We start from the raw sequence: 21,007 nt of genomic DNA on the forward strand, positions 1-21,007 counted from the left end.
CTTTGCATTTTGAGTAGCTGTCCCACAATTGCTCTTATCAGCCATGCTGAGCTCTTGCTCTGTGGCTCTAACACAAAGGAGGACAGGGTTGAGCAGATTTGTACCTGGACACTCCTTTTGAACCGCAGTCTTCCACAATGAAGATTAAGTGAATTTGATGATTGAAAAGATTATTCACAGACTCTTCTATTCTCATCAACCTTTTTTCTTCTCTTGTGAATTCCAGTAGTCTGGTTTATATGGCTAGAGCCCTGTTTACACCCTATGTGTTGCTCTATGCTGTATCCTACATGAGATGAATTTATTTGTCTGAAGCTTGCTTGTTTAAAGTGACACCGACACCTCCTGACTGCAATCCACAGAGACACAAGCCAGTCTCAAACAGGCTTTTTTGGGCATTGGCAGGCTGTAAAGTCTACTGAGTGGGTGAGAACATAAGCCCACAGGTCCTGGCAGTCACCCAACTGGATGAGCTAGACATGCCAACAAGCTAAAAACTCACTTGGATGCCTCTGCTCAGTGTCATGGTCACTGCTGCCCTAATGCACCAGGGTATGGAGTGCCACAGGAGCTGGCACAGACCATCTTCCTGCTCCTCGCACAGACACTGGGCAGCCACAGAGCAAATGGGAATGAGAAAAAACCATCTGCAACAGTGCCCACACTGTTCTTCCTCTGTGAAGAAATCCTGCTACTTGCAGGGCCACCAAAATTCAGGGCCTTCTAAAATTTTATTATATTGTATAGCAAGTAATAACACAGAAATTTTAAAAAAAATTCTTCTGAGTTCTTTGCTGCTTCTGATCATTAATACAAGCAAACCCAAATCAGTGAAAACTTCCATACAAGGGGTTAATCTCTGTGAAAACACTTAAAAAATTCCAGTTTAGGAAATTACATTCTGCCTCCTTCATGATGCCTCTGGCTATTTAAGCTCCTGTTCCTTATATTAAAAGCCTAATTGCTGATGCATCACTATCACCTACAAACCAAAGGGGAAGCATTCCAGTAGTTACTATCCTGCTTCAATTCCCTCCTCTTGTGCCAGAGAGAAGGTAGGTGCTGCCTGCCACAGCATGCTCAGGGACATTCATGGGGGCAGTTCTCATAGCTAAGGGTTCCCATACAGTCAGCTATAAGAGCAGTAGTCAACTTTGTGTTTTGGACTCAGGCACTAGATAGTTCACAGCACAAGCCAGCCTGCCTACTTTTTGCTGAAAAGCAAGTGGACAGCACTGCAAAGGGACAGAACTACATCAGCCACAGGGTTAAAGCCAAATATGAATCTGCTTGCGATTGCTCAACTTGACATTTAACAGTGCAGGTAAGTTATTATTTTTGCTAACCATATTGTGCCCTCAGAGTGGTACTAAACTGAAGATTGAAAGGAAGACAAAATGATGACTGTTTTTGGAAATGCAAAACAAACAGAAGGCTAGTGTGTCCTGTACTAGCATCTGTTCATATGTGCCTCTTCATCCAGCTAGTTTATGCACAAATAACTACATTATAAGTCTTTCCTGAGGCTTGCTTGCTTGTGTTTTCAATGCTTATTTAAAAATAGCTTAGGAGGGATCAACATCAGAGAAAATACCTAGGTAGAAATACTGGCCTGAAGTTTTCAAAACGCCATCATATTTTCATACAAGTATGCAACATTTGCTTGAGAGACCAAAAGTCGTACGCTTCTCATGCTTCTTCATATGTTTTGCTTTTAAATATCTACTGGTTTTCCATCTGCTGAAAGTTACATAGTAAAATTATTATTTTCTCATAACCCCTATAAAGTTCTCCTAAGTATCCAAACTCCTCTGTTTAAGGTCTACCCAAAACCAAGGGCTTGATCCTGTGCATGCTGAAGTCCAGACTAAAGCTCCCAAACTGCATTTGAGTCCGGACTGTGACCTCTGAAGGTTGTTGGGGTTGTGCTTTACAGAAGGCGAGGCTGAAAAGTACAAACAAGTTCACGCTTAAAATGGAAAGCGTGGCTATACATTTTATAAAAGGAGACAGACAAAAAGGAGTAATCCTTCCTCAGCGGGATTTCCTAAATTAAAAACCATGCCAAGGAGAAAACAGGGAGGGGATAAAATGGAGGAACGTATTTAGTTGTATCACTCAGCCATATAGATTAAATGGCATTTAGCAATGGATGACACTGGATGTCAAGCAGAAGAAAACCAAGCAGCTCTAGGGTGAAGGAAAGGAATAATAGGACAGAGAAAGGAGAAACCAACAGCACCCCAGCAATGCCAGCAGGGTCCCAAGTTTCAGAGGTGAGTCAACCATAAAGTCAAGAGACTAAATGGCTCCTTCCTCCTCCTACTCTTCATATGTGGGTAAACCCTTCTGCCTTTAGCCAGCACCAGGCACTGCATTAACAGTTTCACTTTGAGTGAACTATGGCCACTCACTTGCTCCAGCAGGCATTCCTGTGTCAGCACTGCATGATGCTCTCTCCTCCACCCATGCCATGCGATGCCTCTGGCAGCAGCCTGGCCCTGCTCAGCCCACGTGCAGGGCAGCACTGCTGGCTGCAAGGGTACCTCTGACCCCACCATCAGTGTGGGTCCTGTCCACCTGGCACCAACAGCTCAGTCTGTACTGTCCCAAAAAGCCTTGGGAAGGATTTCCAGGGGATTTTTACAATCTCTCAGAAAACATACAGAGTGTATTATTTTAGCAACTCAGCCAGGCAGTTTCTTGGTTATGATGGTACCTTGGGTTAAGAGTCCTGACACTGGTGGCTGGCAGGAGACAAATAATTCTTGCCTAAACATGATACTTCTATCATACTGCCTTCTCTCCCTGAAAAAAGCAAATACATTTCAGCTGTGTCCTCTCAAACTAACATGGGACAGCTTGTAATTATTTGATAATGAGGTCTGGCACTTAGCAAATATATTATGCTCCAGTGTTAAATGATTAGCTTGGTAACTGCTGATTTTTGTTACTCCCACATCAGCCCACTGGCATCCCCTCTGCTCTTCATATCTTCTACCACAATCCTCTCTTTGCAAGCAATTACAATTGTCATATTTCAAATTAGCAGCAGAAATTTTACCATAAAATTCAGTAAAAATTAGCTTGAGGCTATTCCCACATGTAAAGCATGTCACATATTTTATCTACAGCTTCACTGAACCTCTGCAGCTCTCAGTTTGGAATTTAAAATCGTTTCACTGTTGGTAAAGAAACTGAACAACACATCACCTCATCAGCTGGAAACATTACCAAATGTCAGTAATTGACAATAGTGGCAAGGAAGGTCTTCTTTATTTATTCATCAGAAACACAATTTTTCCCACCTTGCTTATTTATTTAATGTATAATTTTGATTTTTTTATATACTAAAAAATGTAAACGAGAAAATGACTCACAGTTACCAGTATCTACATTTGTCTCATACACCAGTTAGCTGAGAACTTCCCACCCACTCCCTAAGAGGCACACCAACTTAAAAGAACTAATTAAGTAAGAAAAAATGAAAGAGGAGAAAAAGGTAGAAGTGAGAGAGCATATATAAATTGCTTGTCTACTGTGGATCACACTACAGGATGTTTTTCATGATCATGTCACAAATGTCACAACCATAATGCTTCCAGAATCACCAGGCGATGTTCTGTGAGAGTGTCAGGAAGAATGTAAATCCTTCTAATCCATACAATCTCATCAGATTGCTGGAATTATAATACTAAACAGTATTATTAGTGGTTACAGTGATAGTGCTGGGTTGACAGTTGGACTTGCTCTTAAAGGTCTCTTCCAACCTCGATGGTTCTATGATTCTACAATACACCTCAGTATCTTTACAAGTGAGATGGTCTATTTTGTATACAAACAAGCCTGAAGACTTTATAAAAAGGATACTGTAGCATAAGAGATTAGTCAAAGCTTCAGACAAACTATGCCCTGTGACTAAATGAATGAACAAAGAAATAAAAGCAACCACCGCCCCCCCCCCATCATACACTAAACACATTTGGAAACTTCCTTAAAAGAACAGAAAGTTCCTTCCATCTTACTCCTTTCCAACCATCACCCAGATGGCATCTTCTCAAACTGACATGAAGTCAGCTTAGCGCTGTCACATCTCAAAGACACTATTTGTGCAAATGGTTGCTCTGGTTGTGCAAATTAGTGATGCAGTCTATATCCCAATGGATATTAAGTATAATTCAATTTGTTAGGAAAAACATCCCATTCTCATCTTACAATGTATAACATATTGTTCTGCACTGAATGGATAGACAGGCTGGAAAAGCATCTTCTCAACAGTAAGCAAGTCTATCTGCACTTGACTGAGCCCGTCCCAAACTAGTCAAGAAGGGGTTGGACCTCAGCAGTGGTCTGGACTCACCGTTTGCCACATGCCATGGTTGACAAGTGGTCCAGTGCTCGTCACACGCCCTATTCCATTGTATTTCAGCTGCAGCTCTAGCCGTCCTTTGCGCAATGCCAACACTATCCATGTGCTGTCTTGATGGCCTCCAGCAAAGAAAAGGATACCTTCAGGATCAAAGGTTCTAAAGTCGAACTCAGCCACAAGTCTGACCGCACAAGTGCCAAGAAATAAATTAGTTATGCAGAGTTCAAAAACCACCGAGTACTTTCCATACAGATAGCATCAATTTTAGCAGCTATAAAGCTCTGTTAAACCATACTAGTTTTAATGCACTTCTGAAAGACTTAAGCTGGGAAGACAGGTTTTAAAATAGCATCAAGAATAAAGAATACAATACCATACTTCAGTAATTATCCTAACAGCTCTGTGGTCAAGGCTGCCTCTCTCAATTACTGGTTTGGATAATGTTTTGCCTTGCAGGATGCCATAATCCAAGCAAATAATGCTGAACATAGGACTAATTGTAATTGTAACAACTTAACTCCCTTGCATGCATCAAAGCCAGTCAGAGCATTCGACTGTCATTCTAAATTGTCCTCACCTCGTCAGTTGTTTCCTTTTGAAGCGTAGCCTGATAACAGGAGTGCCACTGAACATCCTCCCCAGGTACAAGGATTTAATACTTCTTCCAACAGCAAAAGGCACACATGGTATGATGTTCTATAATCAAAACACATTTTTCGAGTGCTTATTCTCCTCACAGAGCAGAAAGAGTATCCAAGAGTAAGTCTCCACTTCTTTTCTCATGTACTTGCTATACATATAAAGACAGAGCTATTGAAATCTGTATTGATGAGTGGATGAAGACGCAAATCATCTGGACAATAAAACTAGGGACTCAGTATGATTATAAATGTATTCAGAGATTTGTTGGACACTTGAACTTCTTGTTGCCTTCTACAAATATGCCAACTGAAATTCTGAAACCATTTTATGTTGCTATTTCTCAGAAATAGAATTTGTTTGGGGTTTTTTTCCACACAAAGAGGTGAACAAACTTGTAATGAGGGCAGGTTGCTTATCATTAATTGATACAATACATATAGCAGGTAAGTGCACTGTAATGCTTGTTCTTTCAAAATACAGTTGTACAGAGAACATTTCCTCTTTCCTTTCCTCTGCCTTCCTATCTGCCCTGGAGTAATGCTTTCCTGTTGCATAATGAAATGATATTGATAAGGTACAGCATAAGGTATTCTACCGCATTTTGTCTGCAACAAAAGATGTGCTGAGAACTTGCTGTTGGTTGGTTTCCACAGAGGCAGCCTGTGCCACTGAAGCCCATCCACCTCAAAGTGTCAAGTGCAAATGCTGGTCCACAGCTTAGACCACAGGCCCTTAGACCTTTGCACCATCCTAGTGGGCCTAGCTCAGAAAAGCTTGTGCAGCCAAGGTAACTCATAGTCAGAGGGGCTATCACTGGAACTGAGACAGCAGGAGCCAGAGAGGATAGACTTTCAGGATAAAGTTTCTTTTCAGGAGAGCTACTGTCCTCAGCTCAGGTAACTTTGCCAATAGGATTCTCTCCTGCTGTTCATTCTCCTCAAGTGACTTTGGTCCAGAACTTCTGGACCATCAGTTATTCTTAACTTCAGTGTAACATAAAGGTCTGCTCTGCAGTTACAGCAATGAACACCAACATACCTCACACGTATTCATGTCCTGGGAAAGTTTCACTCCTCCTCTGCCATCACAATGACATGTATAACTCCCTGGCGAGTTGACACAAGTCTGTTCACAGAGCTTTTCTTCACATTCATCTATATCTACACAAAACCAGAAAAGAAGAGAGGAGAAAACAGTGGGTTGTTTAAACATGAACCATCCTGAGCGGGGAAGAGCATTAGTAGTGCTGTTTTGTAGTACCTTCCACTTGAGCATGAGCAAGCGCTCTGTGGCCAGTACTTACCCTATGGCACATCTTTACAGGAGAGAAGAGTTAGAATTAACATCTGCACAAATGTATTTTCACAGACAGATTGCAGCTGCCTATAGATACATAGTAAGTCAGTGGAAAGGCTGTAAGCAGCTGGAGTAGAGCCCTAGACTTTAACTTCTAGACAAGACTTCCTCCCTTCAGGCCCCTTCTGCTATGCCTGTGCTGACCGGCTCCTTCAACTTAGGGACTGCAAGTAAAAGCTGAATTTCTCATTCATTGTTTTCTTTTTTTTCCTTTGCCTTCTTTTCATCTGCTTCACAAACAAATGCAGGAAAACAAATTTTGACAGTCCCCATGGATCTCTTCAGGCAGAGTTAAACAGAGCCTGGTAGTACTGGTTGGCGTGTGATTCGAGTCCGCATTTAACAAAAGGCAGGGAACAATTTTGAAATACTTTCAAAGGTTACTCCATTGAGAAAGCTTGCAGGCAGTGTAGCCAGCAGAACTGTGCATGGTTCCAACACATATTAAGCTCCTAGTTCACAGTAATACCAGAAGACAGGTTTTGAAAGAACAACAGCTACTGCTCTGTAACTTTTCTTGTCCTATCAAACGAGACAGCCACATGCACAGCTGCTTCTGAGCTTTCACAAGATCTTGAGCTTGGCATAAATTCAAAAAAATCTCAGTACTCTAGCTTGTACAGCTTGATTCAAGTCATCAAAGTTGACTGCAAACTCAATGAACTCAAAGATAATTGCAAGCTTGATGAACTCAAAACAATCTGCAAACTCTCCCAACTAGGAAAAGGGACCCCAAGTCCAGTGTGTAAGCGCGATTGAAAAAAAAGGAAAATGCTTTTCCTGAAGCCTGCAACTAAATTTCTGGTAGTTTACATCTTTAAATTATGTAATAAATGCTAACATGATGGTATTTCATGAGCTTACCCTGACAAGTTTTTTTCACGTCATCGTACTTGTAGCCTGAATCACAAAGGCATTCGTATGAGCTTATTAAATTTTTACAGTGAGCTTCTCCACAGATGTCTGGTGATGTTGTGCATTCATCTATGTCTGCAAAACAAACAATTAAACAACATGACTTCAGAGAAATATAACCACTTCACTGTTCACATATTGGAGTGGGCTTAGGGTCATGAAATTATTTTGGAAACTGAAAAACCAATATCTTTAAGAATCTACCCTTAGGGATAGCTAGCTATAAGACGTGATTTCAGGCTTTCAAAACCAGGCGGTCTTTCTTTCCTTAAGACATTAACCACTATCAAAAAAAAAACCCAACAAAGTAAGCCAGAGAAAAACTCTAAAACAAAACAACCAAAAAGCCCCACTCCCTTCACGCAGGGGAGCTGAAACTGCAGGTTTAAAAAAACAACAGGCAGGAACTGAGGAACAGCAGCATGAATATTACCAAAACAGCCTGTGGTGCATAGCAGATTTCTGTTCTCTGTCCTGAGACGGGGAAACAGTAATTTTTCATACCTTTACAAAATTAAGATCTGTATCTGCTGATTTGTAGTGGCAAAGGGAAACTGAAGCAGCCCAATTTGTCACAGAGAACAAGTCATGTCTGAGAGATGTTATGGGGTTTTACTGTGAAGGCAGGCAATGAACTGGAACTGGAGGTCCATAAAAACAAACAAGTGTTTTCCTAACATGTTAAATAATATCCAGCAAAATCCTGGTGCTGACAAAACCTTTGCAGTATACTGAAAGTTTAATATTTACTTTTGCTTTCTAGTATGTGTTAAAACTACAATTACACCTTACACTTGTTGACTTTCCCACGTATGAGTGAACTGGCCAAGGGCCTATCTAGTATCCTATGTAGTCTAGTCTACAAATCAAGACAAAAGGTAACTTTTGGGTGTGTGCATATGATGACAAGAATGAACATGAAAGAAAATTAAAATGCAATGACAAGTAAGAACTAGCAATAACCACACCTGATAGCAACCTCAGCAACTGCAGGGTCACTAGTGCTCACAGTGCTCTAAGAGACAGTACCAGGGTATGAAACAAATGTACATACACATGAAAACAAACGTGTATGTGAGCAGCCTCACCATTCACCTGTCCCTGCCAACTGGCACCAGAAGACAATTCAAAAGTGAAGTTGGCCCTTCTAAGTGGCTGCTCCCATTAGAAAGGGATACCATGTAGTCTATACAGTCATCTTTACAGTGGAAGTGACATGGAAATAAAATCTTAGTCATTGTCTTTTGCTGGTAGCATTGTTGTTCAGATCAGGTAGGGAAGCTGTTTAAAATTATGTTCTAATATCCATCTCTATGAGGTATATACACAGACTTATCTGTTTTTTCATGAGATACACATAACTTTAACAGGCACTTGTGATCATTACTGAGTCTTTGCCTCAGCATGCAGTTTCTTAACACTTCTAAAATCTCAGTTGCTTAAGTTTTGGTTATGTAAATTCATTCTGCAGTTTCCATCAGATACTTCAGATCCTCACTTTCTGTTCTCAGCTGCTATGTAAAGTATCTGCCAACTTTTGCTAGGGCCTTTCTACAGCTATTAATATTCAGTTGCAGTGAATTTGGCCATCTGTATCTATTTGAACTTATTAGCTGCTGCACACATCCAAATTTAGAAAATAAAATAAGAAACACACAAAAGAAAAACAAATGGCTCATATACTACAGCACTGTGAGACTGGGAAGAATCATAACAATGCATCTGGCCAGCAGTTCCTCCTCTCAGTGTCAGGATATGAGGACTGATCAGCTTAACCAATTTAGCACAATTCGAGCCACAAATCCTCTGTGAATCGTGCCTGTGTTATGATACTGAGAGCATCATGGTCCAACTGCTGACAAGCCCAGGCATGTAGGCCGGCTGGAGCACCCAGAACAATCCCAGTGGACTACAGCTAACAGGAGCCACCAGCAAGTTTGTGCTGGGCTAGGGAGCAGAGCGGACTGCTTAGGGCAACTCAGCTCTCTGAAATGCAGACACAAGTCACTAAGCATCCCCTGAAGCAAACTGAGAGTCCAAGCAAAGCTTACCTTCACATATTTTGCCGTCTTTAAGTCTGTAACCACTGTTGCACGAGCAACGGTAGCTGCCTAGTTTATTGAGACAGAGCTGGTTACAGCCGCCATTCTGCGTTCTGCATTCATCGATATCTACAGCAAAATAAAGTGTTACAGTCAGCTTTACACCTCTGTAAATAATCTGGGGGGTGAGAGTGGGACAGGCATTAGGAAAGAGAAAGACCAAACAAGAAACAGCATTACAGCTGCAATACAATGACTACAAAAAGCACAAAGATTTCATTCAACCCCTTCAAACACAGTAGCTCAAGTTTGTTTTAATAAAACAACAAAAAAAAAGAAAAGAAACCGTAGCCAAGTATCTCCTTCACAGTTCTGAGAATGCATGAGTATCTTTAGTCACTGTGAAAGTTTGTTTGCAGAAGCAAACTAATTAGAAATAATGTACTTTATATCATAACTAACTTTTAAAATTATACTGTAACCATTACGTTCAGGATGAAAGCTTTAAATAAAACAAGAACACTATATCCTTACTACTACAGAACTCACAGGAGCAGAAAAAGTTTTAAGTTCACAGCTATTGAGCACTATGTGCTAAAGTGTGCTCCATTGAATTTGACAGAAAAAGCTGGTAAAATCCAGAGAAGCCTGGATGTCACCCTCGACCTGCCCTACCTGCTTATTATGTCCTACTTATCTAGGGGACTCTAGAGTTAGCTGATGGGTAGACCATGATGTGTCATGGAATTTTATAAGAAAAAAAGGGAATATGGTTCAGACTGATCATTATCTAAAGCTGACTGGATACCGACTGGTCTGCTTTCTGAATTGCTTAAATATGTTCCTTGTGAGTAATCCTATAATCTCACCACAATATTTACATGAGAAGAAGAGACTTTTGATCTCCTGCTATCTTGGTTGGCACAATTCTGGACTGGCTGTATGGGATTTCTGGCCATTACTTACCTGACAGGAAGCCTTGCATGCAGAAGGAAAAAAAAGACACAAGAAAACAAGAGAAGGGAAGGTAACTTGTAGAAAAGTCTTGTGGCTGTCTGGCACATCTTGCACAAATAGATTCTGTCTGAATATTCTCTTTGGAAGTGATGGAAACATACCCTGGGATATGTGGCATTAAGTGGATGTGGAATAAGGTCCTCCTAGTATGGAGGCTTTAACAGACTAATTTTGTTAATTTGTGTATCATCAGACTCAGACCCCAACCTGCCAGCTGAAAGTCGCTGTTCCCACTGCAGGGATGCTAAAGGGGAAGTGGGCCAGCTTCTCTGGCTCTGCAGTCTGTCCTCTGTTACACCAGGGTTCACAGCAGCAGCTGCTGCAGTTCTTGAAAAGCCACTACACCGCTATTTCTGCTTTCTGATTCGGGGGTAGGCCAGAAAATCAGAGCAGAACTTCTTAGATTACCTTGCCAAGACCAAGATGAGCTCCACTGAAGTCATACAGAATGCTGATGTGAAAAAAATTACCTGATTCAAAGAAGGGTAAAAACACAAGCAGTGTGTAATCCAGGTTTAGTTCTGTGACTTTTGAATTGTGCAACACAGTATCAATGAACATTGGAGAAAACAGAAAAACCCAAAACATCTTTGTCAGAAGTATAAAAGATAATGAAACCCAATTACCTTTTTCACATGTTTTTCCCTGCCAGCCACTCTTGCATTCACAATAGAAGTCCCCCTTGAGATCCTCACATTTGATAGTCCTCTCTTTGTGACAAGGATCAGGAGAACACTGGTTTGGCAAATCTGATTTACATAAGGAATAAAACGAAACAAAACAGAACAATACATTGAAGTCACTGACAAGCAGGTGTTTTGCTCTCATTAGAAGTTGGGAAGCTTAAGCAGTAATGGGGAATCACTCAGAAATACACACACCTGGCAAAACGAGAAGGTAATTCTTAGTGCTCACATGCCAAACAAGCTGTGCCAGAAATTTTGAAGACCACATGCAGTGCAATTCATTTCATTGCAAAAGGGAGTGAGCTACTACCCCCTTATCTGAAGGGCACATCCTGAAAGAAACAACTCAAAGTAGCTAATTTTTAAGAAAGCTAATTCCACTTTCCCAAGTTTTGGAGAAAACAAAAAGTAGTATCAACTAAATTACTCAAGAAAGGATGGGTACTCTTCTCAAGTACTTTGGTTAGTTCAACTGAGGATCTTACCAGAGCCGACAGATTTGTGGCTAGCAAAGATTTATACATAATCTTTTTCATCAGAGCTTTTCTATTATGTAGAATCAGAAAAAAAAGGAATACCTGTGCATTAACAGTAAAGGAACAGCAAACCACTAATCCAGTTTACAGACAGCACAATGATCCTATGGGGATTTGTCGGAGGAGACTTTAAGCCATGTTCCAGCATTGGACAATGAGTTTTTTTCATTAGAAAGCAGCAACAGAGTAGTTAGTCATGACTCTCTGAGGAGGATTGGAGGAACAAATCTCAAACTATCATGGAACTACTCAACAAATGGAAGTCACGTGTCCAAATTCACTTGCCCACCTATCTGCAAAACACACAGGGATAGTGCTTTGCAGAGGTAGCTAAAGGCAGGATGAAAGAATATCCTTGTCCCCACAAAAAAATGAGTTGGTAATTATCACATAGTAGCAACCTGCTAACACTAGTGTTCTAGATCAGTGATCTTCAAAAACATAAATGTGTCAATTGTTTCCACAACTTTAAGCAGAAGGAACAGTGCAGAAGCTCATCCTGTAGATTGCAAAAGTCACTTAGTTCAAAGGCCTTTCTTTTCACCTATCTCCTCTGAGCAGTGGGGAGTGCCCAGTGGGTACACATTAAGCAAGCAGCAGGAAAGACCCATTTCCACACACCGCTGAAACCAACATCCACTTCAGACTTTTGATGATATTCTGAAACATGACTTGGGAACTGATGGGTATACAGGATGCCACGGGGGCTTTTAGGAGAGGAACTAGTTGTAGATTAGCAGACCCATCAGACTTCTCAAATTGAGAGAAGAAAAGACTCCTACTTTTGTCAGGACTTTAGTGCTTCTATATGTCTCTTCTTAACTTCCTCTGTGTGACCCTGTAAGTAATCTTCATGACAGGCTGCTTTGGAAGAACTTTAACATTTTGTGAGGGTAGGCAGAAGCAGCTCTCTCATAAAGCACTGAACAACATTTTGGTTTGGACTGACTGCTTCAGATTTGAATCTTAGTAATCACAGGGTGGTTAAGGTTGGCAGGCATCTCTGGAGGCCACTTGCCACCTCCCTGCTCAAGGAGGGTCACCTACAGCCAGTTACCCAGCACCATGTCCAGAAGGCTTTTGATTATTTCCAAGGATGAAGACCACAATCTCCCCAGGCAACCTCCGCCAGTTCTGGGTCACTCTCACACTGAAAAAGTATGTCCTGCTATTCAGGCAAAACCTCTTGGTTTCAGTTTGCTCAACAGTTTTTTGCACTTTTGGTTTGTCATTTTGGACAGCCATTAAGATTTATGCCATGTGAGGCATGAAAATAAGGCAAGAGCATATGCTCAAATATTGTATAGCATTTGTTTTATAGTTACCAACAAAATAAGGTCTGCTTCGTGGGCTGCACTGCATGCTGAATCACCAGAAGAATGAAGTTAGATGCACACGGTGCTGCAGTTTATTCAGATTACCACGGAGTACTAATTTCCTGTTTCTTTCCATTTATCTCATGGGTACTCTTTTCAAGTACTTTTGGTAGTTCAACTGAGGATCTTCCCAGAGCTGATACAATATAAAAGTTTTCATCACTCCTTTCTCTGTAGGGTATTTAATTGAGCTTTGGTCATAAGAACTGTCTAAAGCAAGTTCAAAAACTATGACAAACATTACTTGTCCACTATGCATGTATTTATAAAGAATCCCCTGTTCTTCTGAAGAGGACTGACAGATGGCAGAAAACAGGAGATGATTGGCAATGTCTGTCATTAAACGCAGTGGGCTGAATCAAGCAGCACAAAATAGATGAAACAAAGAAAGGAGCTCTATAGAAGGCCATAAATGATCACAAATCTCCACAACTGAAAGTTTGCATTCCCAGTTATGATTTCATCTACCTCTATCAAAATGCAGCCAAAACACCGTGGTTCCACCCACTCCCTCACTTCAGGTTCTCCTCTGTAACCAGCACAGCTTCAACCTCTAGCTAGGGCTATGCCATGGAGAAGTTAGGCATTTATTTTCAGCCTCAGCAAGGTGTCCCTTCCGGGCAAAGGAGGAGAGAGCCAGAAGGCTGATAGAGAAAGGAGTGTGACTTGGTCAAAGAAATGCCCATTTTCAGTACTTCATCTTGATGCTCAGAAGCTAGTGCCTGGGAAAACTACTGGAAAAGCATGGGTACACAATCCCAAAAGCCTCACAGAAATAACCATCCTCTCACTATAAAGAAGGCCTAAATTACCTTTCATCCTCCCCACTCCAGATGTGCAGAGTTGGGGCAAAATCACATCCACAGTAGAGGGCAGGCCATACAAAAGAAAACTCAGCTACATGGGCTGTCTAAACATCAACCTGCCAGAACATCTCCTGATGAATAACTGCCCAGCTGACAAGATGCTGGAGGTGGAGAAATCAGGCAAGGAGAGGGAGAGGCCATGTTTAGGCAGCAATGAGCCATGACAGAGCAGGTCTGACCAGGATGTTCCTTTTCCTAGACAGACTAGAATGTGTGTACAGTAAACAGAATGGTTTAGGCATAGTAAGCCAAGTCTTGTTTTTTCCTTTTCCTTTTGAAGCAACACAAACCAAGCCTCCCAGACATGCCAGTGTTTTCAAAGTCACTTGATAAGCAAAACAAGTCAAGAGGGTTATGCGTGACTTATCTGGTATATCTACAAGTTTCTGATCGTTTCCTTCAAACTGGATTCTGATGTGCCTTGCAGAGCCAAATGGTAATAACACTTGCTCAGCAAAACACCAACCTATTGCAACCCATGGTATATGGCAGCACCAACCACAGACATTTCTATCACATCAACATTGTGCTGATAGTTTGTGCCATCTTATCATGAGAGTTTGAGAATGTAAGACAGTCTTACACTCTTCTGCTGGCTTCACAGTTGTGTAACTCTGCCAACTACACAGAAGGTGTTCCTGATTTAAGCAATTGCAAAAGAAAATGGAGCTTTTGTTTCTATTCATTTACACAACAGATTTAGTAAAGTTGTTAAAAGTAATGACAAGCATGACCTTCCTGTGTGCTTTGAGCTACATCTAATAGCACATAGGTAGGTCCTAAGAACAGACAGGGAATAGAACTACCAGTTCCATTTTTGAAGTCTTGTATGGAAACAAGACTTTGCTTATGTCTGCTGACTGCCACTTCCAGTTCATTACTCCATGCTATGAATTTGTTTTTTGATATTCACAAAATGGTGCATATTAAAACTTTGCAAGGAAAATGCTAGGTTGCAAAGACTGTGAGAGTCACTTTCGACATGCAGGCACATGTGATATAACAAAAACCTCATTCTGTTTTTCAAGTCCACATGAAGCCTTATTTCCAAAACATCCTGTAGAGTTTTCCGAAGTCTTGCAGAACCAAATCCTTAATTCCTGGCTGACCCACAGGATCTTTTTTAGAGAAAGATCCAGATCTGCAGACCAAAGTACAGGTATCTGTGTGTAAAGTAAATATCTATCTGCAAAGCAACTGTAAATACTGCAGTCAGTGGAGACAGCACAATAAATAGTCCATACAGTGATTTAGGTCTCCCCAGAGCAGAACACAGTTTGGTCAGCGGAATCCCTCTAGAACCAGAGGATATGAACTCTCCACTGACTGTGGAGAGTATGCCCACATACTGCTCACGTAGGCACCTATGCTGCACCTAACTCTCTGATTCCAGAGCTCAATCTTACCTGTTAACCTGATCTAAAGAGCTTATGAAACTAGGAAGACTCATATTCTGCTTAACTGTCTAATCACTGTCACAGTTAAGATTTCTACCTTATTTCTAGTATAAGCCAGTGTAGTTAATCACTCTCCAGCCCTTAGGTTATGCAATGTTTTTGTACACCAGGTTAAAAGAGCCTTCCACTGCCTTGTTTAGAGAGGAGAATGCTGTTAAGAAACAAAATTTAAAAGTATCTTGAAGGCAAAAACCTATAGAGCTACGTAGTCTTTCGGCAGAATCTGTGAAAAATTAAGAGGCACACTGGAATTGACCAAGCATAAAGCCTGTCATTCTTCCAAGCACGTTTCAGGCTCCTTCTCTGTTACTTCTCCTGTGAATTGGCAATGACCAGCCAAAACTCAGTCGTTTAAAAATCTTCTAATATTTTAATGAGGGAAAATATTATCATTTTCTTTTCAAACCACTGCATTTGCAATGGGCAGAAATCCCTAAAAACAATTATTCTGCTTTCATTTTTTCAGATTTTTTCATCACTAACCTTTAGACTTTCATTTCTGAGACACTGATGAGTTGTTTGGAGCAAGTGTTCCCAGTTGATACCACCATTTTCAGCAGAAACTTCTGCCTCTGCCACACCACACACACAGGTAAAAGTAAGCATTCAGCCTCATACCCCACTGTGAACTAGCTGGAATATTGTAGTTGACACAGGTACCAGAGGTCCAAGAATTCCAGTTCAGAGGACTCCTAACATCCATAAGTGATACCACTGCATTATATGAGGGCAATTCTTCACATACCTCTTGTTAACCTCGGAATTCACTCTTAAAAAGGTTGTAATACAGTTTGTAATTGTGAAAGATCGACTAAATCCTGATCCTGCTTTGGTAGCACTGGTATGAACACATGACAAATCAAACTTGATCACAACAAAAGACTGAAACATAGGGGTAAAAATAAAATAATTAAACATACATGTGATTTTTCTCCCCATTTGATCTGCTTCCAGGACATATTTAGAATAGTTATGTAGTCTTACACCTTTAGCACTGCTAAGCTTCAAGAGGCAACTAGAAAGGTATTAGAAGAATTCCCTTCACCCTCTACAAGGTTCAGTTTGATTTCCAAATTAATTTGAGTTTTTAGAGGTTGTAACATTTAAAGCTCAGTCATGCAGCATATGAAACTGATCTCCTTAATGTAAAGAAGGCTGACATGAGCCTGAGCTTGACTTTTAAACTTTTCTTAAGGTTCCTTAATCAAGTGAGCCAAGTTAACATTCAAGAGAATAGAGAATGAAAGGCCAAGGATAGTGTACAACCTTACGTACATCCTATTTCTTGTCCCTCTTGCTTCTCAGATTTTTCAGACCTTGGGAAACTGGTGGGAGAGAAACTTGAATCATAAAATTCCAAAGCACTAAAACATGACAGCAAGATGGCATTAGTTTATAAATGGAAAAGATTTTGTTGGTGGTATGGAGTCTCAATCCTAGGGAATAAGAAGACCAGTATAGAAGTATTATTAAAAATGGAGATGGCTGAGCTAGTCCCAGACCTTCAGATAGAATGAGAGAACATTTAACTACAATATACAAATCAAAAATGCTTACTATGAATGCATGTAAGGAAATCTGGACTTCTTGTACGCGGTGGCCCATATTTCTCAATACAAGCTGAAGAATAGAAAATGAAATCGTTATTTTAATAATGATGACAGGACAGCTGTTCAAAGCATGTAAAATGATACCTGGACTGCAAGGATTTGGAAGGTGGATGCAAAATCTATGCAATAGTACCATCTCCCAGATGCCTTACAAGTCTTAAGTTCATTAAAATTTTTCAGTTTCGATGTACGCCAGTTATAAACCATTTGAAGAGGATGATCACTTAGCCTGATGCTACTAAAATTCTGAAACTATGGTAGTAGTTACTCAAATTTGATCAATTAAATCTCTTAAAATATTTTAAAAATCCATGGATTTTTCTTGCATCATGGCATTTGTGATCCAAAGTGTTACATATAAAACACAAATAGAAAAGAGTACGATGTCACGACTATGATACAGTCAATAGATTAAGCCAGAGGTTCAATCAGCAAAGGCACTTTTTAAAAATAGGGATATTAGTTAATAACTAAGTTAATTAAAAAGGGGGAAAAGGTAGAAAACTACACATTACTTAATAACACTGCAAGCCACAGATATATATGCAACATCAGTACTTCAACATGCAGAAAACACATAAAGCATCTGTGTATGCAAATGTACACGTAAGTAAAAAAACCACAACTCAAAGTATCATAAGAAATGCACGTTTATCTTAAAAGGTAGCAATGTATGTTTACTGCAATCAGAGTTCCATCACTTTCCTTAGCAGGGACTTCAGCTGTGACAAGCTCCACTGTTAGGCACCACATACCAGCACTGCCACAAAGTAGAAGTAAAAGCTGCAACTCACCCAAGTATTTTGGGTAAAAATATTCCTGTAGAAGGGGGAAAAAAGCAAAGATTTATTGAATAACATTGGCTTCCATTGTCATACTATTTAAGAGCTGCTGTTAGTTTAGTGGTCTTGCATGGCAGTTGTTTAACAAGTTCTAAACAAACATCCTAATTTCTTTATATTCAGAACCAGAAGCAGCACAGTATCATACATACATGTCATTTGAGAGGGAAAAAAACATTAGCTCCAGTCTCAAGGTAATTTTTGACGGCAGCTGCCCTAGTCAGTGGCAGTGACTGAGCATGAAGCCACTTAGCCACCAAGGGAGGTAAAGGTGCTGATGATGCCATGAGACACAGTAATGCCACAGCCACTAAAATGAAAGGGTACCTTTTGCTCTTACAATAAGCATCCTACAAGTCTAATGCTACCCACTGTAGTACCACCCACACCATCATGGAGATGGTCTGTTCAAAAAGGGGAATAATGACAATTTGCAGCTGAGGGGAAAATTGACATTCATTAATCTAAAACCAGACTGCAAAAGGCATTCCCACTCCTCTTATGGTACATGGTCATGTGTTACTGTTTCCTGCTTTGCATCATCAAAGTGCATCCATACAGCAAGAGCAGCTGTTTGCTGATGTGATGTGGATCTAACCTTGCATGTTAGAAAACTCTTCAGTCTGGTGAGTCCCCATTCCCTGTTTTTTGTTTTTTAGTGTTTAGTTTTGGAAAAGACAAGTCAAAAAAATGCAGTCAAAATAAAAATAAATCCAAGCAGTCTAAGTATTCAGATGAGTGCCCAGCTGTACTATTTACCACAAGCTGAACTTCAGCCAGCACTCGAGAAGAAAAAGATAATGGCATGTAATCAAATATTTCAAACAATTCTTTCATTATTTCCCCTTTTCCAATATACTTTACAAGAATGTGCAGATATGTCTAACCACCAACAGGATAATCCAGATTCTGGCAAGAACAACTTTTTTGACACTCACAGAACAATAAATGGGAACTTTCATATTTATGGCCATCAGCCTAATTGCTCCAAGTCAGTGGTGGCAAAGGCATAAAACTTCATTTTCTCCTTGACCTCTGATGAACGAGTTGAGTGCTAGAGAAGTGGTACAGAGTTTACTTTTGTACAAATAACCTTCTAAATGCAAACTGACTGTGTATTGATTCAATGTCAGTTGAACAGCAGAAGAGTGAAACTTCAAGACACTGCACCATGACAAGCTTCATTTCATAAAGTACATAACGAAGGTAAGTGATTTAAACAGGAGGCTATTAGTAGAAATTTAACCCTTCTTTCCCTGTCTTCCTCATTAGCTTACGTTATACAAAAGTACTTGCTGATCAGTAGCACTTCTCCAGGTTTGCAGGACCTGCTGATACTACCATTCTAAAAGAAAGCAATGTGACAGGTTCTAACACTGTTCATTCTTGTATGATTAACTTTTCATATTTCTCCATAATCAGATTTTTCACAAAAGGCTTTTGGAAATAAAGTAACAATATATTTCCATTCAGCCAAAACATTAATCAAGAATGAATGATGAATGATCTCACACCTTAGGAAAAGGAACTTGCTCAAACTGAAAGCAGCAGTTCTTTTCCAAAAAACACCAAGGAGAAGTTATCTCAGTCAAAAATTCAAGCTTTGCCTAACCTGCATAGATATGCATTATTTCTTGTGTAAGCCTCAGCTCCAAAATATCTTTTCAGTCTTGTGTGTTGTACTAAGCCTTAACGACCCACGGATGTCAGGGAAGATGAAGATCCTACACAGGGGCAAGTCCCTGTTAAAAGTGCGAGACTCATCTTCTCTCCACCAGAAGTGTTAATTGTATTTTCAGGATCCAACAAAAATGCCATGATAAACGCTTTGAGGCTTTCTAAGAAAGACTTGGCAAAGATGCCCTGTTACTATTTTGCTGATTTCTCAACTAGGCACCTTCAGTTTCAGGCTCACCAAATATTTCCCCATCCAGAAATCACACACTATTCACAGAATCAAAATGCAAGAAGTTATTTAACTGCTACCACCAGGGGTGGCAAAAATAACCAGAGAATTACGTAAGTGTTAAATTTTCATCTTGGACTCTGGTAAAAAAAGTCAATGTTTAAATGTTGTCAGCCTTTCTCCTTTGGATTTGCTTTCCTAATTAGTGCTGAAAATAAAAGCAGGATCAATGGGCTTTTAAAATAAAAAGCTATAAACAAATACATGTTGGAAATAAACATCCTCTGGATAGGCTCCTCTACAGACACTGACCTCACCAAGCTCTCTAACCCATCTGTCCAGCAGTAACATCCCAGAGCAGGCAAGAGAAAGACAATACCTTGCAGAAGCACCAACCTCTGTGAGAGATCAACCAACACAAATGTAGTTTCAACAATTCCAACCTCTAGGGCCACTTCTACCAAGAAAACCTTCATGTATTTCCACCCCTCTTCTTTGTGACCCAACACACCTTCTGTCTTACTGGTTCTCATGTATGGTTGGGACACCAGAAGCTATGATAGTCAAGGGCCTGGCAGCAGGACATCAGCAGTCTGTGGTGTCCCAGGAACATGAGTGGTCCTTTTGTAAACTCCATCTTTTATCTGCTGCCACTACAGCTCAAAACATGTAGCATGAGCTACACACCAGAGCTGTCACCCAACCACGAATTCCACATCATAAGCCATCCCAAGTGCAGCTCAGCAGAGATCTCACGTAAAGAGGGAGAAATAGGAGAGATGGTGAAGTGCCCAACATCTGCAAGTCTCCATCCTTTCACTGAGGTGGAAAGCACAGCATGAGGCCAGTCTCTCGAGGCAGTCCTGGCTTGCTTATTTCAGCTCAGTTAAGAGGCCTTTCCCTTGCTGTCCAGGAGACAGTTTTAACAGAAAAGATTTAAGCACTGCAGTCTCCACCTCTTACACACAAACACATGTAGATGCCAGAAGCAAGTTGTCTGATGCATTAAATTGTCAGCTTCCACAGCAGTACTGCAAGACCTAAGAATGCATACCTTTACCAATTATAGAATAACACCAAACATCTTTCAGGGGGCTAAGATGTTCCTCTCCCACCTACAGCCAGAGCTTACTACTATCCTGATAAAACAGCCACTACAAAATTTAGCCTGGATATCTAAAATGGAAAGAGCATAACTTTAAAAGTGTCCTCAAAAAAAACCTAACCCAAGCAAACAACCTCTCAAACTCCCAGGTCATTAATTTTTGTATTTGTTTTTTTCCTTTCAAATGTTGAGAACAGTTTCTCTTGGGCCATCCCCACAACACCCTGCATTGAAACAACTTAAGAGAACAGAATATGAAGGCAGGAATTCATAGCATGGCTG

The 21,007-nt window shown here is 40.4% G+C and overlaps 1 protein-coding gene across 4 annotated transcripts in view; it reads right to left on the minus strand.

Annotated features, from left to right (window-relative positions):
- GAS6 (growth arrest specific 6) overlaps positions 1-21,007 on the minus strand; it is a 58,163-nt gene that overhangs the window by 26,577 nt on the left and 10,579 nt on the right. For all 4 annotated transcript variants that reach the window (XM_071573088.1, XM_071573165.1, XM_071573254.1 and 1 more), the window contains exons 3-10: positions 17,667-17,691; positions 16,820-16,882; positions 10,968-11,090; positions 9,334-9,453; positions 7,232-7,357; positions 6,050-6,171; positions 4,947-5,065; positions 4,361-4,550 (exon numbers count right to left, since the gene is read on the minus strand). In XM_071573088.1, the coding sequence (XP_071429189.1) occupies positions 4,361-4,550; positions 4,947-5,065; positions 6,050-6,171; positions 7,232-7,357; positions 9,334-9,453; positions 10,968-11,090; positions 16,820-16,882; positions 17,667-17,691 (888 nt within the window). The remainder of the gene's footprint in view (positions 1-4,360; positions 4,551-4,946; positions 5,066-6,049; positions 6,172-7,231; positions 7,358-9,333; positions 9,454-10,967; positions 11,091-16,819; positions 16,883-17,666; positions 17,692-21,007) is intronic.

This window comes from Pithys albifrons, chromosome 1 (assembly GCF_047495875.1).
Source record: "Pithys albifrons albifrons isolate INPA30051 chromosome 1, PitAlb_v1, whole genome shotgun sequence".
NCBI lineage: Eukaryota > Metazoa > Chordata > Aves > Passeriformes > Thamnophilidae > Pithys > Pithys albifrons.